Source organism: Ascaphus truei, chromosome 8 (genome assembly GCF_040206685.1).
Source record: "Ascaphus truei isolate aAscTru1 chromosome 8, aAscTru1.hap1, whole genome shotgun sequence".
Lineage (NCBI taxonomy): Eukaryota > Metazoa > Chordata > Amphibia > Anura > Ascaphidae > Ascaphus > Ascaphus truei.
Window position 1 is genome coordinate 5,305,103 of NC_134490.1, and position 21,765 is coordinate 5,326,867.

Genomic DNA, 21,765 nt, shown 5'->3' on the forward strand with positions numbered 1-21,765 from the left:
ACGTTTAAATGCTTTCTGAATTGCAGGTAACATTCTGCATACGCTTAGTATTGGATGCACGGTCCCGCTGCGCTCCCATCACCAGCAGAGAACGTGTAGCGCTGTGCGCTTATAAAAACGAAAGTCATTGGCTTTTATGCTTATTTGTCGGCGACCCCATTGCCCGTGCGAAGTCTTAACTCTGTGTTGATTTGGCCCCAAATCTTTCACAATAGCACCCCATATTACAGGTCCCCTTGGGGTCCTTGTGTTTTTGCACAGAGTATTTGCATTATTAGGGCATTCGGGATGGTTCGGCTTTCATGCAGCTTTGTAGAGAAGAAACGTAAAACTAAAATCCTTTCTGGCGGCTGCTTCCCCAATAGGTTGTTAAAATTTTAAAAATAATAAAAGTTTTGTAGACTACAACAGATGAAAGTTAATATATAAGAAAAGAAGACAACAAGAGTATTATTTATGTTGTAATATAATGTTTAATATTTCTTCTTTTTGTAAAACGTGAAGTTGTAACAGATGTATGTTAAAACTTGTTATATGATGTCATTCTCTCAAAAAACAATACAAAAATTGAAACAAAAAAAAAATCCTTTCTGGCTGTATAAACGTATCCTTGTACATGAGCCACCTGTGCTGAAGCAGGGGTATCCTGAAAACCTGACCTGTTGGTGGCCCTTGAGGACTGGAGTTGGCCACCCCTGCTATATGATTTTATCACAGAGCCGAAATCTTAGGACCTCATGCTATAAGCAGCGATAAGCCATTAATCGCCAGCTTATCGCCAAAAAAGCATACAGCGATTCAGTAAACCCCGATAAACCGTCGATAAGAGGCAAAATCGCTGTTTTTTTTGCCGAGAAAAAAATATCGCCAGACGCCCGGCGATAAGCCACTTATCGTCGCTTATCGGAGTTTCTCAAACTCGCTCAATTCTAGGCCCTGATCAGCTTATCGCGGCTGATCGCTGCTCTAGAATTGAGATTTCCTCTCCAAATTGTACAGCCACAAGAAGTTGGCAAGAAGGTGGTGAGAAGCTGCTGATAAGCGGCGAGATGGCACTTAAAAAAAAATGCATGGAGACTCCGGAGCAGATACCCATTAATATCAGCACCGGAGCCCCCCGGCATGAATCTGATGCATGAAAAATGCATTTACAGGCAACTTCATTACCTTAGCGGCTAACCGCTAAGGCAATGAAGGGGTTAACCACCTGTGCCATGCTTATTGTGGTTAGCGGGGGTGGGCGAAGGTGGTATTTGGCCCTTGGTGTGTGTTTAGGCCTTGCGGGGGTTACGGATGGACTTAACCCCTTCAATACTTTAGCGGTTAATACAGCTAAGGTAATGAAGGGGTTAACCCCTCCTGCTTCCCACCCAGTAGGCCTAAACATACGGTTAGGTCCGGAAATAATTGGACACTGACACAAGTTTCATAATTTTGGCTCTGTACACCACCACAATGGATTTGAAATGAAACAACCGAGATGCAATAGAAATGCAGACTTTCAGCTTTAATTCAAGGGGTTGAACAAAAATATTGCATGAAAGGTTTAGTGTCTCGGGTTTTGCTGCTGCTGTTTGTTGTAATAACCGTATGAGACTAAGATCTCGGCTCTGTGATAAAACAGCTTCCAAATGCGAATACCACACCTGGAATCAACTCCAGACCTTGTACCTGCTTAATGGATGATGAAATAACAAAGGAATAGCCCACACCTGTCCATGAAACAGCTTTTGAGTCAATTGTCCAATTACTTTTGGTCCCTTGAAAAAGAGGGGGCTACATATTAAAGAGATTTAATTCCTAAACCCTTCCTCCAATTTGGATGTGAATACCCTCAAATTGAAGCTGATAGACTGCACTTTAAGCCCATATTCATTATTTAACTGTTACCTTGAATTTCAAAACTTGTATCAGTGTCCAATTATTTCCAGACCTAACTGTACATCCTTGGGGCTACTACCCCCTTCACTCACCCCCGCTACCCACAATAAACAAAAATACACACAACAGCCCTACTTCCCACTTCCTAGGCCCCCAATAACCATAACAATATTTAATAAACACCAATACACAACCCACACACCCCCTGTGCCTGCACATAAAACCATAATTTATTTTTTTAGACACAGGATTAATACCCCAGCCCGGCGTGGGTCCCCGGGTGGAACTTGTGGTTGTCCATGGGCCCCACAGGTCACCCACGGGTGGTTCCCACAGTTGTCTGGGGGCCCTCAGGTGGTCCCTGTGGGTCTCCAGGTGGTCCCCGCGGGTGTCTGTGGGCACCAACAGGGTCCATGCGTGGTCCCCATGGGTGTTTGGGGGTCCCTGGATTGTCCACATGGGTGTTTGGGGGCCCTCAGGTGGTTCCCATGGCTGTCTGGGGTCCCAGGTCTTCCCTGCAGGTGTCCATGGGTCCTCAAGTGGTCCCCTTAGGCGTCCTCGGGTGGTCCCCGTGGGCGTCCGTGGGTCCTCGGGTGGTCCCCGCTGGCCTGCGGTACCATTCCTGTATTTAAAAAATAAATAAACATGGCCTACATTTGAATAAATGCACCTCCCCCTCCCCCTAAACACATACAGTTATGGGCAAAAATAACTATTATCCAGATATGGATAATTTATTTATTTATTTATAAAATATTTTACCAGGAAGTAATACATTGAGAGTTACCTCTCGTTTTCACACATGTCGTATGTCCTGGGCACAGAGTAAGACAACTAATACATGGTTACAAATACAGTTACATAAATGAACAGGGTATACATTATATACAAGACATTGCGTGCACAGTTAGAGAAAGTATATATTATGAGCGTATGAAACAGTTACAGACCAGATTAAAATGTGTGACAGCCTTAGATTTGAAAGAACTTAAAGAACTTAAACTGGTGGTGGATGTGAGAGTCTCTGGTAGGTTGTTCCAGTTTTGGGGTGCACGGTAGGAGAAGGAGGATACTTTGTTGAGCCTTGGGACCATGAACAGTCTTTTGGAGTCTGATCTCAGGTGATAGGTGCTGCATGTGGTAGGGGTGAGGAGCTTGTTCAGATAGCTGGGTAGTGCCCATGAAGAATTTAAAGGCAAGACAGGAAAGGTGAACTTTGCGCCTAGACTCTAGTGATGACCAATCTAGTTCTTTGAGCATTTCGCAGTGATGTGTGTTGTAGTTGCATTGGAGAACAAAATGACAAATTGAATTCTAGAGGGTGTCAACTTTGCTAAGGTGGGTTTGAGGTGCCGAGCCATATACTATGTCTCCATAGTCAATAATTGGCATTAGCATCTGCTGTGTGATACGCTTTCTGACCAGGAGATAATTGGCAATTATTAAACACAACTTTAGCAAAGCAGCATAAATAAAGTAAATAAAAACCGTTCTACTTACCCCTGCCAATGTGAAGGGCATCCTCGTCAGCATACTGCAGGGCCATGTCCTCTGTTGCCGGAAAGAATACATAAAAAATACAATCTAATGGCCCCATGCCACTTAATCACCTTAGCGGTTATCAACTGCTATAATAATGAAGAGGTTAACCCACCCTGCCATGCTACCCACCCGGAAGGCCTAACCACCCACCCCGGACCCACTATACCCACTGATTGCCATAGTAGTACATCATAACCATATAATATGGGCATGATAGGCTACTATAGCAGTCAATGGTCACTCTAATACCAAAGCATGAATGTCAAAAATACACAAGATTAAAACCTATACAACAAGCACCTAAACCCCCCAAAACACAAATTACAAGCACTAGCCAACCAATCAATTACCTAAATAAAACCACTAACCAATCAATTAAATAAATAAAACCACTAACAAATCAATTAAATAAATCGCACCACTTGCCAATCAATTAAATAAATCACACCATTAGCTCAAAAAATAAATGTAATAGTTAAAAGAACTAACCAACACTACAATTAATTAATATAATTAACAACACCAATTTCAACCAGTAGCCAACAAAATACATCATTAAATAAAAATGCAAAACAATCTGAAAAAAATAATTCAAGCCATCTCAATTCAAAACTATTGAATCTAAACAATAAAAATACATGGAAAATATAACAGTCAATAGAAGAAATGCATTTGCCAAAAAATGCATTGGCTCCCTAAACAGGCACAGATTAATACATTAGCATTCAATGGGCAATGAAAAACACAAAAAAAAGAAATTATCCAATGAAAAAACCTGTAAAAATAAAAGTCCATACATTCAATATTTATCTTACGTTTAGAAGCGTTGGCACTCCTAATCCCGGTGAATCAGGAAACTCTCGTCGGGTGACGTCACGAAACACAATCCAACGCCATCCACCGTGAAGATCCTGGCCATGTAACAAAATTCTTCTTTCTTTAATCTTCCATCATCTTCTTCTGTCTTCATCTGTCAATCCAATAACCCCATGTTAAATCCCCGATATTGACACGTTGGCTTCTTGAACTCAAATGAGCCATCACGGCCTTAAATATGCAAACAAAAAGAAAGCGCAAAAAGGAAATACACAGTTAGTAAAAATAATAATAATAATAATTGTCTTTATACCAATTAAAATAAAACTACATAATAAGAAAATACATACAGTAAAAAGGATTCACATGAACCCACAATTCCACAATGACAAGGCACTAATGAGGATCCCTGCAACAAAAGCCCATAGATCTAGTGATGGAAAAAGTCCTGGGAAATAGCTAGTTGTTATTAGCTTACATGTGGTTGAAACAGGGACCAGCTTTCATGCCAAGTCAGGGGAAAACCACCGCAATCGACCGAGCACCCGTCGTCACGTCCGCTCCTCGATGCGTGATGGCGTCACTTCTACGCGTTTTGCGTAATTTGACGCTTCTTCAGGAGGTAAATATAGCCTGTGGCGTCACATTTGGGCGGCAAATGGTTCTCACGACATGTGATTGGCTCTGAAAACCATGTGCCTTTATTTTTTTATGGTGACGTTATGTAAAGGGACTGAAGCCAGCCAATCAGAATGGCTGTGCTTCATTTCCCTTTAACATGATGTCACCAAACCCAAAATGGCTGCCCTCACATGGTTCTTTAGCCAATCAGATTGTGAGAACTATAACCCCAATCTGATTGGTTGTAGTAGACCTATTTAATGATGTATTTTGTTGGCTACTGGTTTAAATTGGTGTTGTCTAGTAGTTGTATGAATTAATTGTTGTGTTGGTTAGTTCTTTTAGCTATTACATTTATTTTTTGGGCTAGGGGTGTGATTTATTTAATTGAATGGCTAGTGGTGGGATTTAATTGATTTGTCAGTGGTTTTATTTATTTAATTGATTGGTTAATGGCTTTATTGACTTGCTGGCTAGTGCTTGTAATTTGTGTTTGTGGGGGTTTTAGGTGCTTGTTGTACTGTTTAGTGGGTCCGGGGTGGGTGTTTAGGCCTCCTGGGTGGGTAGCGTGGAAGGGTGGGTTAACCCCTTAATTACTTAATTACTATAACGGTTAATAACCTCTAAGGTGATTAAAGGGCTAGGGGCCATTGGATTGTATTTTTTTATGTATTCTTTCTGGCAACGGAGCACATGGCTCTGCAGTATGCTGACAAGGACGCCCTTAACATTGGCAGGGGTAAGTAGAACAGTTTTTATTTACTTTATTTATGCTTCCTAGCTAATGTGGAGTTTAATAATGGGCAAATAACCTATAATCCATATCTGGATAATAGTTATTTTGCCCATTACTGTACTGTATGTGTTTGGGGGGGTGTATTTATTGAAATGTAGGCCATGTTTATTTTTTTTAAATACAGGAATAGTACCGCAGGCCAGCGGGGACTCACTGGGACCACCCGAGGACCCACGGACGCCCACGGGACCACCTGAGGACCCATGGACACCTGCGGGGAGGACCCTGGGACCCCGGTGGGGCCCTGGATACCTGTGGTGGACACCCGTGGGGATGACCCGGGGACCTCGAGACACCCTCGGGGAAAACCCATGGACCCTGTTGGGGCCCACGGACAGCCATGGAGACCACCGGGAGACCCACGGACACTCACGGGGACCACCCGATGGCCCCCGGACACCCGTGGGAACCACACAGGTACACTGTGGGGCCCACAAACACCGCGAGTACGACCCGGGGATCCTCGTCGGCCTGGGGGTATTTTTCCTGTTTATTTTATTTTTTATAATGTTGGGGGTGGGTTGTGTATTGGTGCTTACTACATTTTTTAATTTAAATGTTATGACTAGTGTAGATGAGCAGGGGGTCTCCGGAGTAGCACCTTGTTGATTTGAGGTCCGGGGACCCCCTGCTTCCCGAGATACAAGCCCTGTTATGGGGTGCCGGTATCTCCTATGCATGGAAATGTCCCGCGTCATGTGGCCGGGACATTTCCATGCATAGGAGATACCAGCACCCAATAACGGGGCCTGTATCTCGGCAAGCAGGGACAAACAGCTCTCTCTGCAGCAGATAGAACTCGCCAGGTGAGCCCTTGTCAGAGAGGCGACCATCTCGTCGCCGGCTACTCGTCATTTTATCAAATGTTGCTATCACAGGTATTCGGGGCTTTCTGCATACCGTGATAGCAAAGCTGCCAAAAAAGGATATTTAAAAATCGTGGTGATTTTTCTATCGGAGTTTACTGCATGAGGCCCTTAGTCTCATACGGTTATTACAACAAGCAGCAGCAGCAGCAGCAGCAGCAGCAGCAGCAGCAAAAACTGAACACTTCTCCCTTTTACTGTAAGGGCCACATAACATAGTAGGGTATGTTGCTAGCGTCGTGGAAAAACTCAGTCCCACACTTATTGTTTTTAAGCAAAAACAATCTGTTGGAAATCTTTATTGCAGCAGCTGCTTGCAAGAGTTACATTCACATAAAAATCCCGACATGTGTCAGATCGAACATAAATGAACTGCACTATAGGCTCTAAGCAAGCAATCTTATACCAGAAGGCGCGGTGGGCATATTTAATATCACAATGTCAGCAGTTATTACTTTGTTGGACATCTTACTTTTCTTTATCTTGTTTTTCTTGCAGTTACTTGGTTATACATTTTGCAATGTATTTAAGCAGATTAACAAAAAGAAAACTCTTGTGCTAAGCTACCTCATCTTTCTCAAGGCCGATAGCCGGTACATCTCTCTGTCTCTGACGCTACAAGGGGGGGTTATTAGATAAGACAAGGGGCCCAGTTAAACAAAGAAATTACAGTTTCAGCATTAAGGAAAGCTTTGTTTTGCACATACGCGGGTGGCGCTGCACACACACTGTATATATAGACCGGACAGGTTCAGTGGATCCGCACACTTCTCACCATGCTTTCAGTAACCACAACCTCCAGCTCCAATAATAACCCCGTGGTTTACATGGACATAGTGGCGAACGGCGAGCCACTGGAGCGCATTACTTTCAAGGTGAGTAGCTGCCCCCTGGGGCCAGGGCAGTTACTGGGGGTATCAGGGTGGGTGGGAGTAGAATGGGGTCTGTCCAGGAGATCCGGGACATTATCTGCTGCTGGGGTCTTTCATTTTACTTATGTCATTGCAACAATGCACCTACGGAGTTGGGATACCATCACTATCACCTCAAAGGGACCTGTACCTCCCCCCAGAGCTCACTCCTCACCTTTTTAACTTGGGAGGTCTTTTCACTCTGCTGCAAAGAACAGGATCTACTATGATTCTTTCACCTCATACAGAGGTAAAGGGAAGGGTTCACAGTGTAGTGTAGGACCTGCATTATTGGTTATACCTTGATGTGGTATGCAGGCTTATGACGCTTTGGCCAAAGGGTTTAACTAAATAACCAAGTAAATATTATTATTATTGAAGTATTCAAACTTTATACTTATTACTTTATATGTTTTGTCAATTGGATGTAGCATTGGGCACCCCTGTCTTTTTCTCCATAAACTATTGACACATGGTAACCAAACGCCCTGAGTACCTTATTGCTCACTGTCTCGGGATAACAGTGCTTGATAACCTAACTCCCTGAGTGTCTAACTATCCTGGTTCTGAGACTTTTCCCTGGTGATGTGATGCAGATGCCTCCAAAAATACCCTAGTTACTTTTCTGTGTTAAGGTAACCTAACTCCTGAGTGAGGATGCAATGCGTGGCATCAAATAAACTACAATGTTTCACGTTGTTTTTTACTGTTATTTTTCTGCTATCCTGTATGGCCCACTGAATGTACCAGATGGGTTGAATGTTGCTGATAGAGTCTTGAGAAAAGGACAGTTGTCTGGCCAGAGATGGGTATAAAATTTGCCTTTGTGACAACTTTATAAACTTGATCTTTTTAGAGCTGACTTCGAAGACATTCTCTGGAGGATTCAGGAGGCATGGCTAAGAAAGTATTCAACATAAGAGTGACTATATTAAAAATAGAATATCATGTGATGTCATCTGTGGAACATGCTAAGAATTACATGTGTGTATCTGTGTCACTGAGTGGCATATAATGATTAGACACGTCAGGTTTAGCAGTTACTGGGGGACAGATATTCATTTATCACTCTGGTTTAGAGGTAAAACGGTCATGCTTAGTCTTGTCACGCCCGCCAGGAGCACCTGCATGTTTTGATGTGATTCACATGTGAAAGTTATGAGGGAATTTAGATATTTATGTAGCACATGTATCCCCACCCTCTGAGATATGTGTCTACGGTGTACATGTGGTGCAATACCTGTGGCTCCCAGGAGGTCTGAGCCTCTGCTGCAGGGAGCCTCGGGTGTACTCTGGAACAATCTCCATCAGCGCCTCCACCTGTAGAGTATCCTACTATGTGGATTTGCCCGTTACAGGACCCATATACATATATAGGCATACAATCACACAATGAACACACAGGGTAACACAGAATAACAGTGATGAAAAGTTCAGTCCGCGCTCTGGCTCTTTAAACCTGGAATGTTGATCCCTCTCTGTTCTTTTGCTGCTCTCGTGTTTTGAGGTGTCTCCCCCACCTCCAAATGTGGTTTCCACTGGAAGACTCCGACGGCGATACCAATGTCAGTAAAAGAGAAAAAAAACACAAGGCGCACCAAGATGAGAGATGTAAGCCTGAAGAAGTTTACTTTGGTAAACGAAAAGCGTTGCGACTATTGTGGCTGGCGGTTTCAATATTCACCACCAGTACACTTTCAAGTGTATCATTTTTGCCCGTTCCCGATCGTTTCTAGTTATCACAAATGGACAGGCATCCTAAGGACACCTATAGAGGGCTCCGGTTCCTGCGCATGCGCGCTACACTCCTCACCACGCTATTACACGTGGAGGATAGGAGACACAACGGAGACAGCCGCAGCGCGCGGGACTGATCTCCCAGGACTGAGACTGCCCATCAATTCCCTATGCGATGCCCTACTCCTGTGATAAACGGCAGAATCGGGGATTATTAAAGAAATTTTATATGTAAGTTTTTACTATTTTATTTTTTGGTAATACAATTTACATCTCTCATCTTGGTGCGCCTTGTGTTTTTTTTCTCTTTTACTAACACAGAATAACAGTTTACTGATAGCAACTTATATATGATGGCTACTGGTTACAGCTACCCACTTGCCATGCATGGCTGTAACCAATCCCCACCAATGATTCCACTCTGTACACAGTCCCCACAGTTCCTTATGAGGCCTTTGGTCACTCTACCACCTAAGTGTCTCCAAGGTTATAGCCCCAACCTCTATGTGGTCAGCACTGCCACTATACTGTGGGAGTTGGTGCACTTTTGAAGACGGTACCTGCCGGGTGTGTCCACACCTGGGCGCGCTGGCTTGGTCTTGCGGATGATGGGATCCACGGATCCAGTACTGCAATCTGCGAAGCCTCCGCCTCAAGTTGGGTGGGTCCCGCGTGGATGGTACCACTTGTTTGGATATATTTATTTATTATTTATTTATAAAATATTTTACCAGGAAGTAATACATTGAGTAACCTCTCGTTTTCAAGTATGTCCTGGGCATAGAGTTAAGACATTGTTACAAATACAGTTGCATAAATGAACAGGGTATACATTATATACAAGACATTGCATGCCCAGTTAAAGAAAATATATATATTATGGGCGTTCAGTATGAAACAGTTACAGACCAGATTAAAATGTGAGACAGCCTTAGATTTGAAAGGACTTAAAACTGGTGGTGGATGTGAGAGTCTCTGGTAGGTTGTTAAAGTTTTGGGGTGCACGGTAAGAAAAGGAGGACCGGCCGGATACTTTGTTGAGCCTTGGGACCATGAACAGTCTTTTGGAGTCTGATTTCAGGTGATAAGTGCTGCATGTGGTAGGGGTGAGGAGCTTGTTCAGGTAGCTGGGTAGCTTGCCCATAAAGAATTTGAAGGCAAGACAGGAAAGGTGAACTTTGCGCCTAGACTCTAGTGATGATCAATCTAGTTCTTTGAGCATTTCGCAGTGATGTTGGTTGTAGTTGCATTGTACGTGAGGGGATTGTTATCCGTCCTTACCTCAAACGTCACCCCGTAAAGGTAATCGTGGAGCTTCTCGGTGATCGCCCACTTGAGAGCCAGGAACTCCAACTTGTTGACGGGGTACCTCTGTTCACTGGGTGTCAGACTGCGACTGATGTAGGCGACAGGCCGAAGGCCCTCGGGCTGCAGGACGGCACCCAGTCCATTGAGACTGGCATCCACATGCAGAACGTATGGTTGTTTGGGATCCGCATACACAAGCACCGGCGCTTCGGTCAGACATTTCTTCAATATCAGGAAGGCCTGTTCACACTCAGACGTCCATTTATCACCAAACGGTTGGCGAGCCGATACGGTCTTCCTTTGGGTCTCTTCGGGGTATATCTTCAACAGATTGTTCAGGGGTTTTGCTCTACTAGAGTACCCTTCCACGAAGCGACGGTAATACCCACAGAACCCCAGGAAGGATCGTAGTTCTGTGACATTCTCGGGACGCGGCCAGTTCACGACCGCTTCTACTTTGGCTGGGTCAGTGACGATCCCTTGAGCCGACACGATTTGCCCCACGTAGGTCACCGAGGTGTGACAAAACCGGCACTTGTCTAGGGACAATTTCAGCCCTTTCTTCCCAAGACGGTCTATTACTTTAAGCAGCCTTTCTTCATGCTCCTCCAGAGTTCTTCCGAAGACAATGATGTCGTCCAGGTATACAAGACACTCCCGAGGGCTCATATCCCCGATAGTCTTTTCCATCAGTCGTTGGAAGGTAGCAGGGGCCCCACATATACCTTGGGGCATACGTGTAAATTGGTAGAACCCAAGGGGCAGACGAAGGCTGTTTTCTCCTGATCCTCTGCATTCATAGGTACCTGATAGTACCCAGATCGTAGATCGAGCACGCTGAACCATTGGCTTCCGTTCTGAGCATTCAGGATCTCTTCAATGCGCGGACGGTTGTACTGATCTGGTATCGTACGATTGTTCAGAGTTCGATAGTCGACACACAGTCGTACGGATCCGTTCTTTTTCCGCACCACCACTATGGGTGACGCGTAGGGCCCCGAGACTCCTTCAAAATCCCAGCGGTTTCCATGTCCTGTATGGCGTTCCTCACATCGTCCACATCCCGCGGGGCGATGCGACGAGAGCATTCCCGGAACGGGGTGGCATCACTCAGTCGAATGGCATGTTGGGCGCTGCGACTGCACCCCACATCCATCTCACTCGTGGAGAACACAGTCCGTCGTCTATTCAACTGGGTTGTCAGCCGTTCTTTCCACTTGGTGGGCAACGTCGACTCGCGGAATTTGAAGTCCAGATCGACTAACCGCTCATTCACTGCCGCCGCCTACACCTGGGTCTTTGTTTCCACAGGGCTGAACATGCAACCCAAACTCTGGTCGGCATCAAATTTCATCTGGAAGGGGGAGAGATTCTGCATGTACACGTGGGTTCGTAGAGGGATTTTAGTCGTCCACTCCCTCACTTCGGGTAGTACCCTATACCCTCTCTGAACTTCATCCTCAAGGGTACTCTCCAGAGAGAAAAGCTGATCGCTCTCATCTCGTTTGGGATAACAGCACCAAACGGGCATCCTTTGCACTCCCCCTGGTAATATGGTCGTCAGTCCGTGTTGGCGATTGTAGAGATCCCCGTGACGCTCCAGGGCATATACCCGGTTGCACTCCTCTCGTAGGACAGGATCTAGGAGAGAATTGGCTAGCGGCAACTCGTTAGTCTCTTTCAGGTACGCTCGGATTACAGCTTGCACTATATCAGTGTTGGTGCCCAAGATGATCGGATACATGCACTGGTCTTGGGGCTACGGGCATACCATTGCCGCTACATGCATGGGGTGTCTCTTGCCGGTGTTCAGTTGGAGTATTTCCAGTTGAACCCTTACAATCCCATCGATGGGGTAATCTTCATTACTTAACCCCCTTACTTTCATATGATCGGCCGTCCTCAGGGGGCAGTGTCTGAGGTGCTGGTCATAGAACTTGCGGTATATGATGGTCACTTGTGATCCCGTGTCCAGTAGCGCCGATGCATAGATCCCTTCCAGTACAACAGGTACGATGGCCGCGGGGCCTACTTGACTGTAAACTTCCCTGGAGGAGGCGTCATCACCGGGACCGGCATCAGCAGGGACATCTGTGGTTCCAGGAGGGGGTTCTGAGTCAGACTCGGCAGTTTGTACTCGGCATACCATTGACCGGGCTGGCTTTCTTCTATTGGGAGGTTTCTCATCCGGAGGGTACTCCCTCTCCGGACAATCGTTGGAGAAGTGGCCCTTCTTCCCGCAGTTATAGCAAACTACATCGTGACGTTCAGGACGAGCCTTGTACGTGGAAGATGACCTCTTGGGAGCACAACCTTCCCTGGCAGGCGACTTATGAATCACTTCCTCCTCCGGGGTGGAAGATTTCTTACCCTTTGGGGCAGAGGGAACCGCGGTGTCACCCTTGATGGTAGCTTTGGTCTTTTTGGATTCATGGAAATGTCGCTGCACTTCATGTCCTTTGATGTAACCCATTAATTCCATGTAGCTGGGGGGTACTACAGCGATCGGTGCGGCCCGCATCATTATAGCTATGTTGTGATCAGGCAACGACCCCTTGAGTGGCTGTTTGAGTCGGTATGGGTCCGCTTCGGCGGCGGAAATGATATTTGTGGTCAGGAGGGTCCCCAGTGACAGCTGTAGGTCGCAAACGAAGGCAGATAAATCCTCTCCTTCTTTTTGGTGAAGAGCTTTGAACTGGGCCATTAGCTCATCCTCGTCGTCTTCTCAGGTATAGGACTGAGCGAGCATTTCCACTAATTCCTATGCAGTAACTTCTCCTTCCACATCACGGTGCATCCGTACCAGCCGGGCGGCTGGGCCTCGGAGGCACTCGACCAGCCTCTGTCTTTTGCTGGCTTCAGAGCATGACCACTCCGCTATTGCTTGGAGCGTATGGTCCCTCCATGCCTCGATCCCTTCTTCTCCCGCAGGCGTCGGCAGAATCCCAGAAAAGGCCTTTAGTTTCCGGTAGCACTGGGCTTGGGTCGAGCTGGTGACAGCTTCTACTATTTGGGAGGCTATCATATTCAAGGAAAAATCGCCACTATGGGGCTGACTACTGGTTCCAGCTCCTATGCTAGGCATGATTGGGGGCCCGCCGGGCTGTCTATCAGGAGTAGGCGTGGTGGGTGGACTCCCCGCCCAGCTGCTGACTCCCCCAAAGCCGCTCGGGGTGAAGGAGGCCTTGGGGGGGCCTGTCCCGAGAGGAGTACTGTTGGCCCGGTGGCTCATGATTGGTCCAGTACGGGCGGACAATTCTTCGGAAGCCTGTGTGTCAGGATAGATCATGAGACAGTCCTCTGCGGAGGGCTCGGGTAGGTTTAATACATGGGGAACAGTCTTTGAGCATATGTCATATTCTGTGGCCATGAGGTAGGTGGTTCCCTGGCCGTCAGCATCTAGTTTAAAGTCTATCATCCATGCAGTGGCCAGTCTCGGACAATCCCGTACTTGGGTGCGTACTGTGTAGAAGCCCGTATCATTGGATACTCCCGCCACTGCAACCACGCGCCTTGGGGACACGTGGCGCGCTAAGTCCCAGTCATGGACGTCTTGCTTTGACGGCACGGACATGATGGCGTTTAAATCGGACAATTTGATATGGAATAGGGCACCCCAGGTAGACATCTCAGCAGCGCCTCCAAATGTAATGGGTATTCCCCCATACAATCGCATATAATATGTGTGTGAGGGGAACTTAGTGTTACCAGGTGTGGTGCTTTACCTGTTAGGCTCACAGGGGGCCTAAGCCTCCGCCACGGGGAGCCTGGGGCACAAATAGTAATAATAAGAGTAACCTCGTACTCGGTGCAGCGCCTCCACCTGCGATGGCTCCCACCCGAGGGGGAGTGATCCTCGCAGGACAATATATATATATATATAGATCACACAACAGCATATAATACAACCAATGACTTTACTTGCGAGCATAGAACGTACTTGCATATAATATCAACAGGTGTCCCTCCCTAGAGGCGACACTAACTACTGCGTCTCGCAGGACGCTATCCCCCTTACACCGGGTGATCCCATCCCGTGTCCAGTAACCCCACACAATGTCCCACAGTCTAGAGAGAGAAGATATGTGTGACTGCGCTGTCACTATTAAAGCTAATAGGATTGTTGGTGCATTTGTTGTTACGGATTACCTGCCGAGCACTCCAGTGCTCGGGCCTGCAACGGGCTTCACAAAGGATCCGATGAGCGAAGACACCGGAACCACCATCGAGGGCGATCCCACCTGGATGACTGTTGCAGCCGCAGCGGAGGTCTGAGCTCAAACCTCAAGATGGAAACGCAGTGTCCGCTGTGTCCCTAACTTTCTCTGGATACTGATAAGGGGCAGGGTCCCTAACTTGGGGCCTGTCCCTACAACACTCAGCTACTGTGACTCAGGGCTATCTGGGGCCTGGGGGGCTGCTGGCCTAGTGCAGAGAGTCACTGACTCCTGCACCCTACCTCCTTCCCCTAGCTGCTCCGGTCATCAACTGCCAAACGTGCTGCAAGCCCGTGAAAATGTATCAATCTCCCTGCAGGGAGATGCTGCAGCCCTATTGGCTCCCTGGGGTCACGTGGGGCGCTCCTAGGCTCATGGGATATGTAGTCCCTTCCCAGAGCCCTCTTTCTATTGGCCAGGCCGTCGCGCTATCAAAGCACATGCGCGAGCTGTCTGTGGGCCTCCCGCACTATCTGGCTCCGGCGCATGCGCAATAGCACTCGTAATGGCGGCGCCCTGCTCCCCGAGCCGCCGGGACCGCAGCAACGCGACCGCGGCCCTAGCAACGGGCCGCATTGAAGAGAGAGGCGCGCTGTGCTCGCGCACGGCCCGCACCGACAGGGGACCTGGCTACACATGTATGTCTCATTTGAACATTGTTGAAACGCATAGGTGTGTACTGTAACAGTATCACTCTTATCTCGCTCGCCCCCGCACGCACACACAGGATAATGTACTGCACTGCAGTATTTCAACTTCTTATCTACAATACAGCTCTCCCACGCCATTCCTTTGAGCGGATGGCTTTCTGGTTTCAATCACATTCCTTGTATCACACGATCCAGGGGGAGCATAGGGGAAAAGAACATAAAAATACTCTAAGTGCAGTGGTATCGACAGTGCTAGGAAAATTCCTATTCAACTTGGCTCCTGTGTTATTCCTACTCACAAGAAGTTAGAAGTTTTCAGGCAATAGAGATCAAATAGGCAGATGAGGAAATATCACTGGCCTCCGTAACTCAGGGGATGTACCTCAGCGAGAGGAGAAGAACACCCATAGCACAGATCTGGCGGCAATAACCTTTTATCAACAAACTTATAAAATGCACACTTACAGTGTCTCAGAATTAAAACAGCATTTGTAGCTTATAAAAGCTAAGTGACGCGGCCTGGACGAAAGCCCACACCGTCTCTCACCACACCCTCTCCCTCTGGAGCTCCGATCAGATCACCACCTCGGAGCTCCAGAGGGAGCTGGTGTGGTGAAAGACGGTGCTGGTCTCGGATACAGTGAGATTGTGATAATGCAGCAGAGTGTATTTGACCCGGAAGGCACTCTTCAAATCATTCTGTTCACTTAATTTGTCGACCAGAAGAGTTGTCTCCCTACAGTACAGTGTACAGAAAAACAACAATCCGGTAAGCTACAGTGCAGTAGGCCACAAGTACAGCACATCATTTACAGTAAACAATAATAGATGCAGCAATATACACAATAATAGATAGATATACTATATTACATAGTAATATAAATAAACAGAAATAACCATAATGTTAGATAGATCTATACTATAGTTATATTTATATGCAGCAATATAAACAATAATAGATAGATATACTATATTACATAGTAATACAGCTAAACCCCGTTATAACGCGCCTCGCTATACCGCGATTCGGTTATAACGCGGTTTTCCCGTGGCTCCCGTTAAAAAAAAAAAAAAAAAAAAATTAAAAAGTTTTTTTTTGCACACTGCACACACTGCACACGCTGCACACACTCACTGCACACACACTGCTCATTGCTCACACTGCACACACACTGCACACACACTACTCATTGCACACACTGACACACTGCACACACTGACACACTGCACACACACTGCACACACACTGCACACTGCACACACACTGCTCATTGCTCACACTGCACACACTGACACACTGCACACACACTGCTCATTGCTCACACTGCTCACACTGACACACACTGCACACTGCACACACACTGCTCATTGCTCACACTGCACACACTGACACACTGCTCATTGCTCACACTGTACACACTGACACACTGCTCATTGCTCACACTGCACACACACTGCTCATTGCTCACACTACTTCACACACTGACACACTGCTCATTGCTCACACTGCACACACTGACACTGCTCATTGCTCACACTGCACACACTGACACACTGCTCATTGCTCACACTGCACACACACTGCTCATTGCTCACACTGCACACACTGACACACTGCTCATTGCTCACACTGCACACACTGCTCACACTGACACACACTGCTCATTGCTCACACTGCACACACTGCTCATTGCTCACACTGCACACTGCACACACACTGCTCCCACTGCCACACACTGCACACACTGCTCATTGCTCACACTGCTCACACTGACACACACTGCTCACACTGACACACACTGCTCACACTGACACACACTGCACACACTCACTGCGCACAGCCCTCACAATACACTCACATGTCAGCAGCCCACCCCCCCCTCACATGTCAGCAGCCCACCCCCCCCTCACATGTCAGCAGCCCACCCCCCCCTCACATGTCAGCAGCCCACCCACCCCCCTCACATGTCAGCAGCCCACCCCCCCCTCACATGTCAGCAGCCCCCCCCCCCCTCACATGTCAGCAGATCTCACATGTCAGCAGCCCAAACCCCCCCTCCCTCTTGCAGCAGCAGCAGCAGATCTGGCTGGGAGGACACAGACACACGTTGCCACGCACCGCAAAACCAGGAGGCTGAGAGGAAGAGGGAGGGGGGCTGAGAGGGAGGGGGGCTGGGAGGGAGAGGGAGGGGGGCAGGTCTCTGTTTTGGGGTCACCCCTGTGCCCTGGCTGGGAGTGAGGGGGGCAGGTCTCTATGGGGGATCCCCCCTCCCTGTGAGGGGCAGATGAGGCTGGACAGAGGCAGCCCCGCCACTCCCAGAATGCTTTGCTTCTAGCAGCATCTGGCTCCGGTCCCAGCTTTCCTCCTGGGGGCTCCGTCTCCATTTTGCAGCCTCTGCAGCGTTGTACTTGTGACCGTGAGTACAACGTGCGGCTGACATGTAACCCACCCTCCTGCACCCAGAGAGGGGCACTGCCCTGCGGGGGCATATCTCGGGGGTGGGGGGGAGGGGGTGGATGAGGAGTTGAGAGGGAGGGAGGGGGCTGAGAGGGAGAGGGAGGAGGGATGAATCGCCGCCATTTTTTAAAAACTTTTATTTATTTATTTATTTAATTAACTCCCTCCCGATCAGGCGCGCGGCGGCCATTTTTTTAAAAATTTAGCGCGACCCCGTTACTAATGCGGTGGTCTCGGGGTGGACCCCGAGGACCGCGTTATAACGGGGTTTAGCTGTATAAATAAACAGAAATACCATAATGTTAGATAGATCTATACTATATAGTTATATTTATATGCAGCAATATAAACAATAATAGATATACTATATTATATAGTAATATAAATATACTTACGCGTTAGTTACCGTTGGTGTCCTCATCTCTGCCGTGCCTGTCACGCAGAAAAAGTGAAAGGCAGGAGCCATTTCCAAGCCAAGTCCAAAGCGAAAGGCTAAGGCTAATAAAGAAAACCTTCTGCTTACTCCAAAGGCTAAGGGTTTTATTACACGTACTGTAAGCCTTATTATGTCAAGGAGAAATTCGGTGATGTACACTCAAGGCAAAACAAATGGCAGCCAACCCATCGAACCCGCAGGCCACTTCCTTTGATTACGCTTCGACGTCTCTGCCGCTGCTCTCCCGGAAATCCACAGCCCATCTTCTCCCCTACTCGTCCACGACGCTGCCGCTGCTCCCCCGGAAACCCATGGCCCATGTTCTCCACTACTCTTCGAAGACGCTGCCGTTCGTCTCCCGGAAATCCACAGGTCACTTTCTCCATTACGCCTAGACGACTCTGCCGCTTCTCTACCGGAAATCCACAGGTCACTTTCTCCAACCCTCTTAGACAACGCTGCCGCTTCTCTCCCGGAAATCCACAGGTCACCTCCTCCATCCTTCTTCGATGACGCTGCCGCTTCTCTCCAGGGAACCCCCATCTCATCCTCCGTAGTACCCATCCACCCAGATGTCCACAGCACCCCATGCACAAGATCCAGCTCGTTAGACCGAATGCTGAATGGGTTAAGTGTCGATATCCCCGGGAACTCTACTATGCTGGTAAAGATAGATCTTCTTTTAGAGACTATGCTAAATATGGATCAACGGATGGAGAAGATGGATCAACGGATGGAGAAGATGGATCAACGGATGGAGAAGATGGATCAATGGATGGAGAAGATGGATCAACGGATGGAGAAGATAGAGACTGACATAGCGGGTTTACATAATTTGCTCGGAGTTCATGCCCCTGTATCTCCGATGCCGGAGCAGGAGGGTGGCATGGATGGGATGAATGGGACCTTCGACCGCCTTCCATCACCAAGCGCACCCCCTCCACCAGAAGAATATGTGTACATGTATGCCGTTGATAACATGACAACCCCGTCAAGACCACGCCAGGAGACAACACGGCGACCAAAACAAGAGGAACGCATCCTCCCAGACAACCTACCCTCGCCTGCCGCCACAAGCACACCCGCTACCAGAAGAACACCCGCTCCAAGAATCCAAACCACATACGCTTGCATCGATACAGTGCCCGACATCATTCTGACCGATCTGCCCAATCCACTCAGGGAGAAGTATAGGGTGATGAGTGCTGGTTTACCCCAGAAGTATGCCATGTTAATTTTCATGCACCACGTGTGCTACTGCTGCGGCACAGTTTATTCGAGCATTTGCCCGTTCTGTGCCGCAGCAGTAGCCTGGCGCGCGCCCGAGTGTGACGGGCGCGCGCCGAAGCAGCGGAAGAGCGCCCTCCGATCGGGGCGCTCTCCCTCCCGCTGCCGGGTCCGCCGGGTCCCCCGGAACCCCCTGCCGCCGTCCCGCAGATCGCGGGACACCAGGGCTCCCTCGGGGAGCCCTGGACGCGCGTGCAGGGGGCGCAGGCTCCCGAAGACGCGTGACCGCGCGTCTATGACGCGCGGCACGCCGAGGGGCGGCCACTAGCAAGCCGGGAAATCTCCCGGCTTGCGGATCTGGCCGCACTGCGATAAAGTGTGTCGCCAGTGTACTTGGTGTACTGCGGGTGGGCCAACAATGTAAACTACGAAGGAAATCGCGAAAAAAGGGCGCTTCCTGAAAATGTAAGAAGGACTACTGTGGAGGAATTGCGGCGCTATTTTTCAATTACAGATCCTCTAATGAAAATCGTGAGAGACGCCATAAATGGCATTTTACGTCATACAAGGCACCGCCCCTGGAAGGACAATCTGGTGGGGATCGAATTTGCGTGACTGTTCAACTGTTGTTGATTTTTTGACTTGTTGCTTGTTTTAACTTGTATTAATAAAGACATGTTTTTACTTACACAAGACCTGCACAACACCAGTCCTTGAGGGCCGCAAACAGGCCCGATTTTCAATCCTGAAAACCGGACCTGTTTGCGGCCCTCGAGGACTGTGTTGTGCAGGCCTGACTTATTGTACTGTACACATCCTACTGTAAATCTTTTGACTTTCTGTACTTTAATAAAGGAGATGTTGCGTGTTTTAAATTTTATTAATAAAGAAATGTTTTTACTTACACAAGACCTGCACAACTCCAGTCCTCGAGGGCCACAAACAGGCCCGCTTTTCAGGATTGAAAACCGGGCTTGTTTGCGGCCCTCGAGGACTGGAGTTGTGCAGGACTGACTTACTGTACTGTGCACCATCCTACTGTAAATGTTTTGACTTTCTGTACCTTAATAAAGGAGATGTTGTGTGTTTGAACTTGTATTAATAAAGAAATGTTTTTTACTAACACCATACTGTTGTTGCTGTACACTTTTTGTACTTACTCCACCAATAAAAGAAAATGTTGATTTGTTTTAAATTGTTCCATTGTCTCCTTTTATACTGTAACAAAATACAGTGTTTCTAGAACATACTGTACCGTATACTGTAGGCATGCTCAGTACTGTACATCACAAGAGTATTAAAACAATACATGCTGTACGGGTAGTAGAATACACATATGTACCGGAATACATGTAGAATAAATGCATACTTTTTATTTTTCGGGTTTATTATACAGTATATATAAAAAAGTATTGTATACGGTCTGAAAACAACAGCATACTGTTTCAGGTTTTCTATGAAGCTCTCAGTTACAGTATTCTATCCTAATCAATAGCAACGGCCACTAAACTGTTGACTCCGGTACGTGGTTTTTTAAATCCGGTTTCAGCAATGTGCAGGCATTGTTACACAAAGTGATATTATCCATCGAAATCCCTCCATGTGCCGTTTTCCGCATGAGATGACAAAGTTTTCTTTTCTGAGGAAAAACAAAAGTAAAAGTTTTACTGTAATGGTCAGGCAGTCCCATAAAGAAGTTCCCACAGTCAGTCCCACCAATAATTTTCTCGGGGGGCGTCTCCTGTTCACATGCGCATGCGCCTACTGTCGATGTGATGACATGCATATGCGTTTCAAGAACGTTCCAATGAGCATGCGCCTAGCTTTCCACCAATTGTTCAGTATCTACTGTAGAAGCTGCTCAGCCAATGATATTGCTTACAGGAGACTCGCTTGACTGTGCATTGATATTGATATTTCAAAAACAGAATAAAATACGGCAACATTACTCACCATAGACTTTGTATATAGAGAGAAACCTGCATATAGTAGATACCGCAGATGCTACCCTGCTCAAACATATATAGAGGGAGAAGAGAACCAAACAGTGAAGGGAGGGTGGTGCTAACAGGGAATGGGGTATTGACAGATTGGAGAAAGAAAGAATCCCTATATTGTGGCATCCGCTCCGGTCACCAGACACTCCATCCGAGTACTGCTTCGTCAGAGAGAGGGAAGGAGGGGGAATCCCTCACACCAATTGGCTGAGTGTATCCAGTGACATGCAACGTGTCAAACGCTACAGCTGCTCAAAGCCGTGATTGTACTGTAGTGACAACTTGCTCCCAGCGTACTCTCT

At 47.4% G+C, this 21,765-nt stretch overlaps 1 protein-coding gene across 2 annotated transcripts in view; it reads left to right on the plus strand.

Annotated features, from left to right (window-relative positions):
- The first annotated feature begins 7,180 nt into the window (after positions 1 to 7,180).
- Positions 7,181 to 21,765, plus strand: part of LOC142501072 (peptidyl-prolyl cis-trans isomerase F, mitochondrial-like) — a 67,741-nt gene continuing 53,156 nt past the window's right edge. Inside the window, exon 1 of one of the 2 annotated variants that reach the window (XM_075610385.1) lies at positions 7,181 to 7,397. In XM_075610385.1, coding sequence (XP_075466500.1) covers positions 7,299 to 7,397 — 99 coding nt within the window. In that variant the 5' untranslated portion in view covers positions 7,181 to 7,298. The remainder of the gene's footprint in view (positions 7,398 to 21,765) is intronic. The other variant, XM_075610384.1, reaches the window with a different exon arrangement.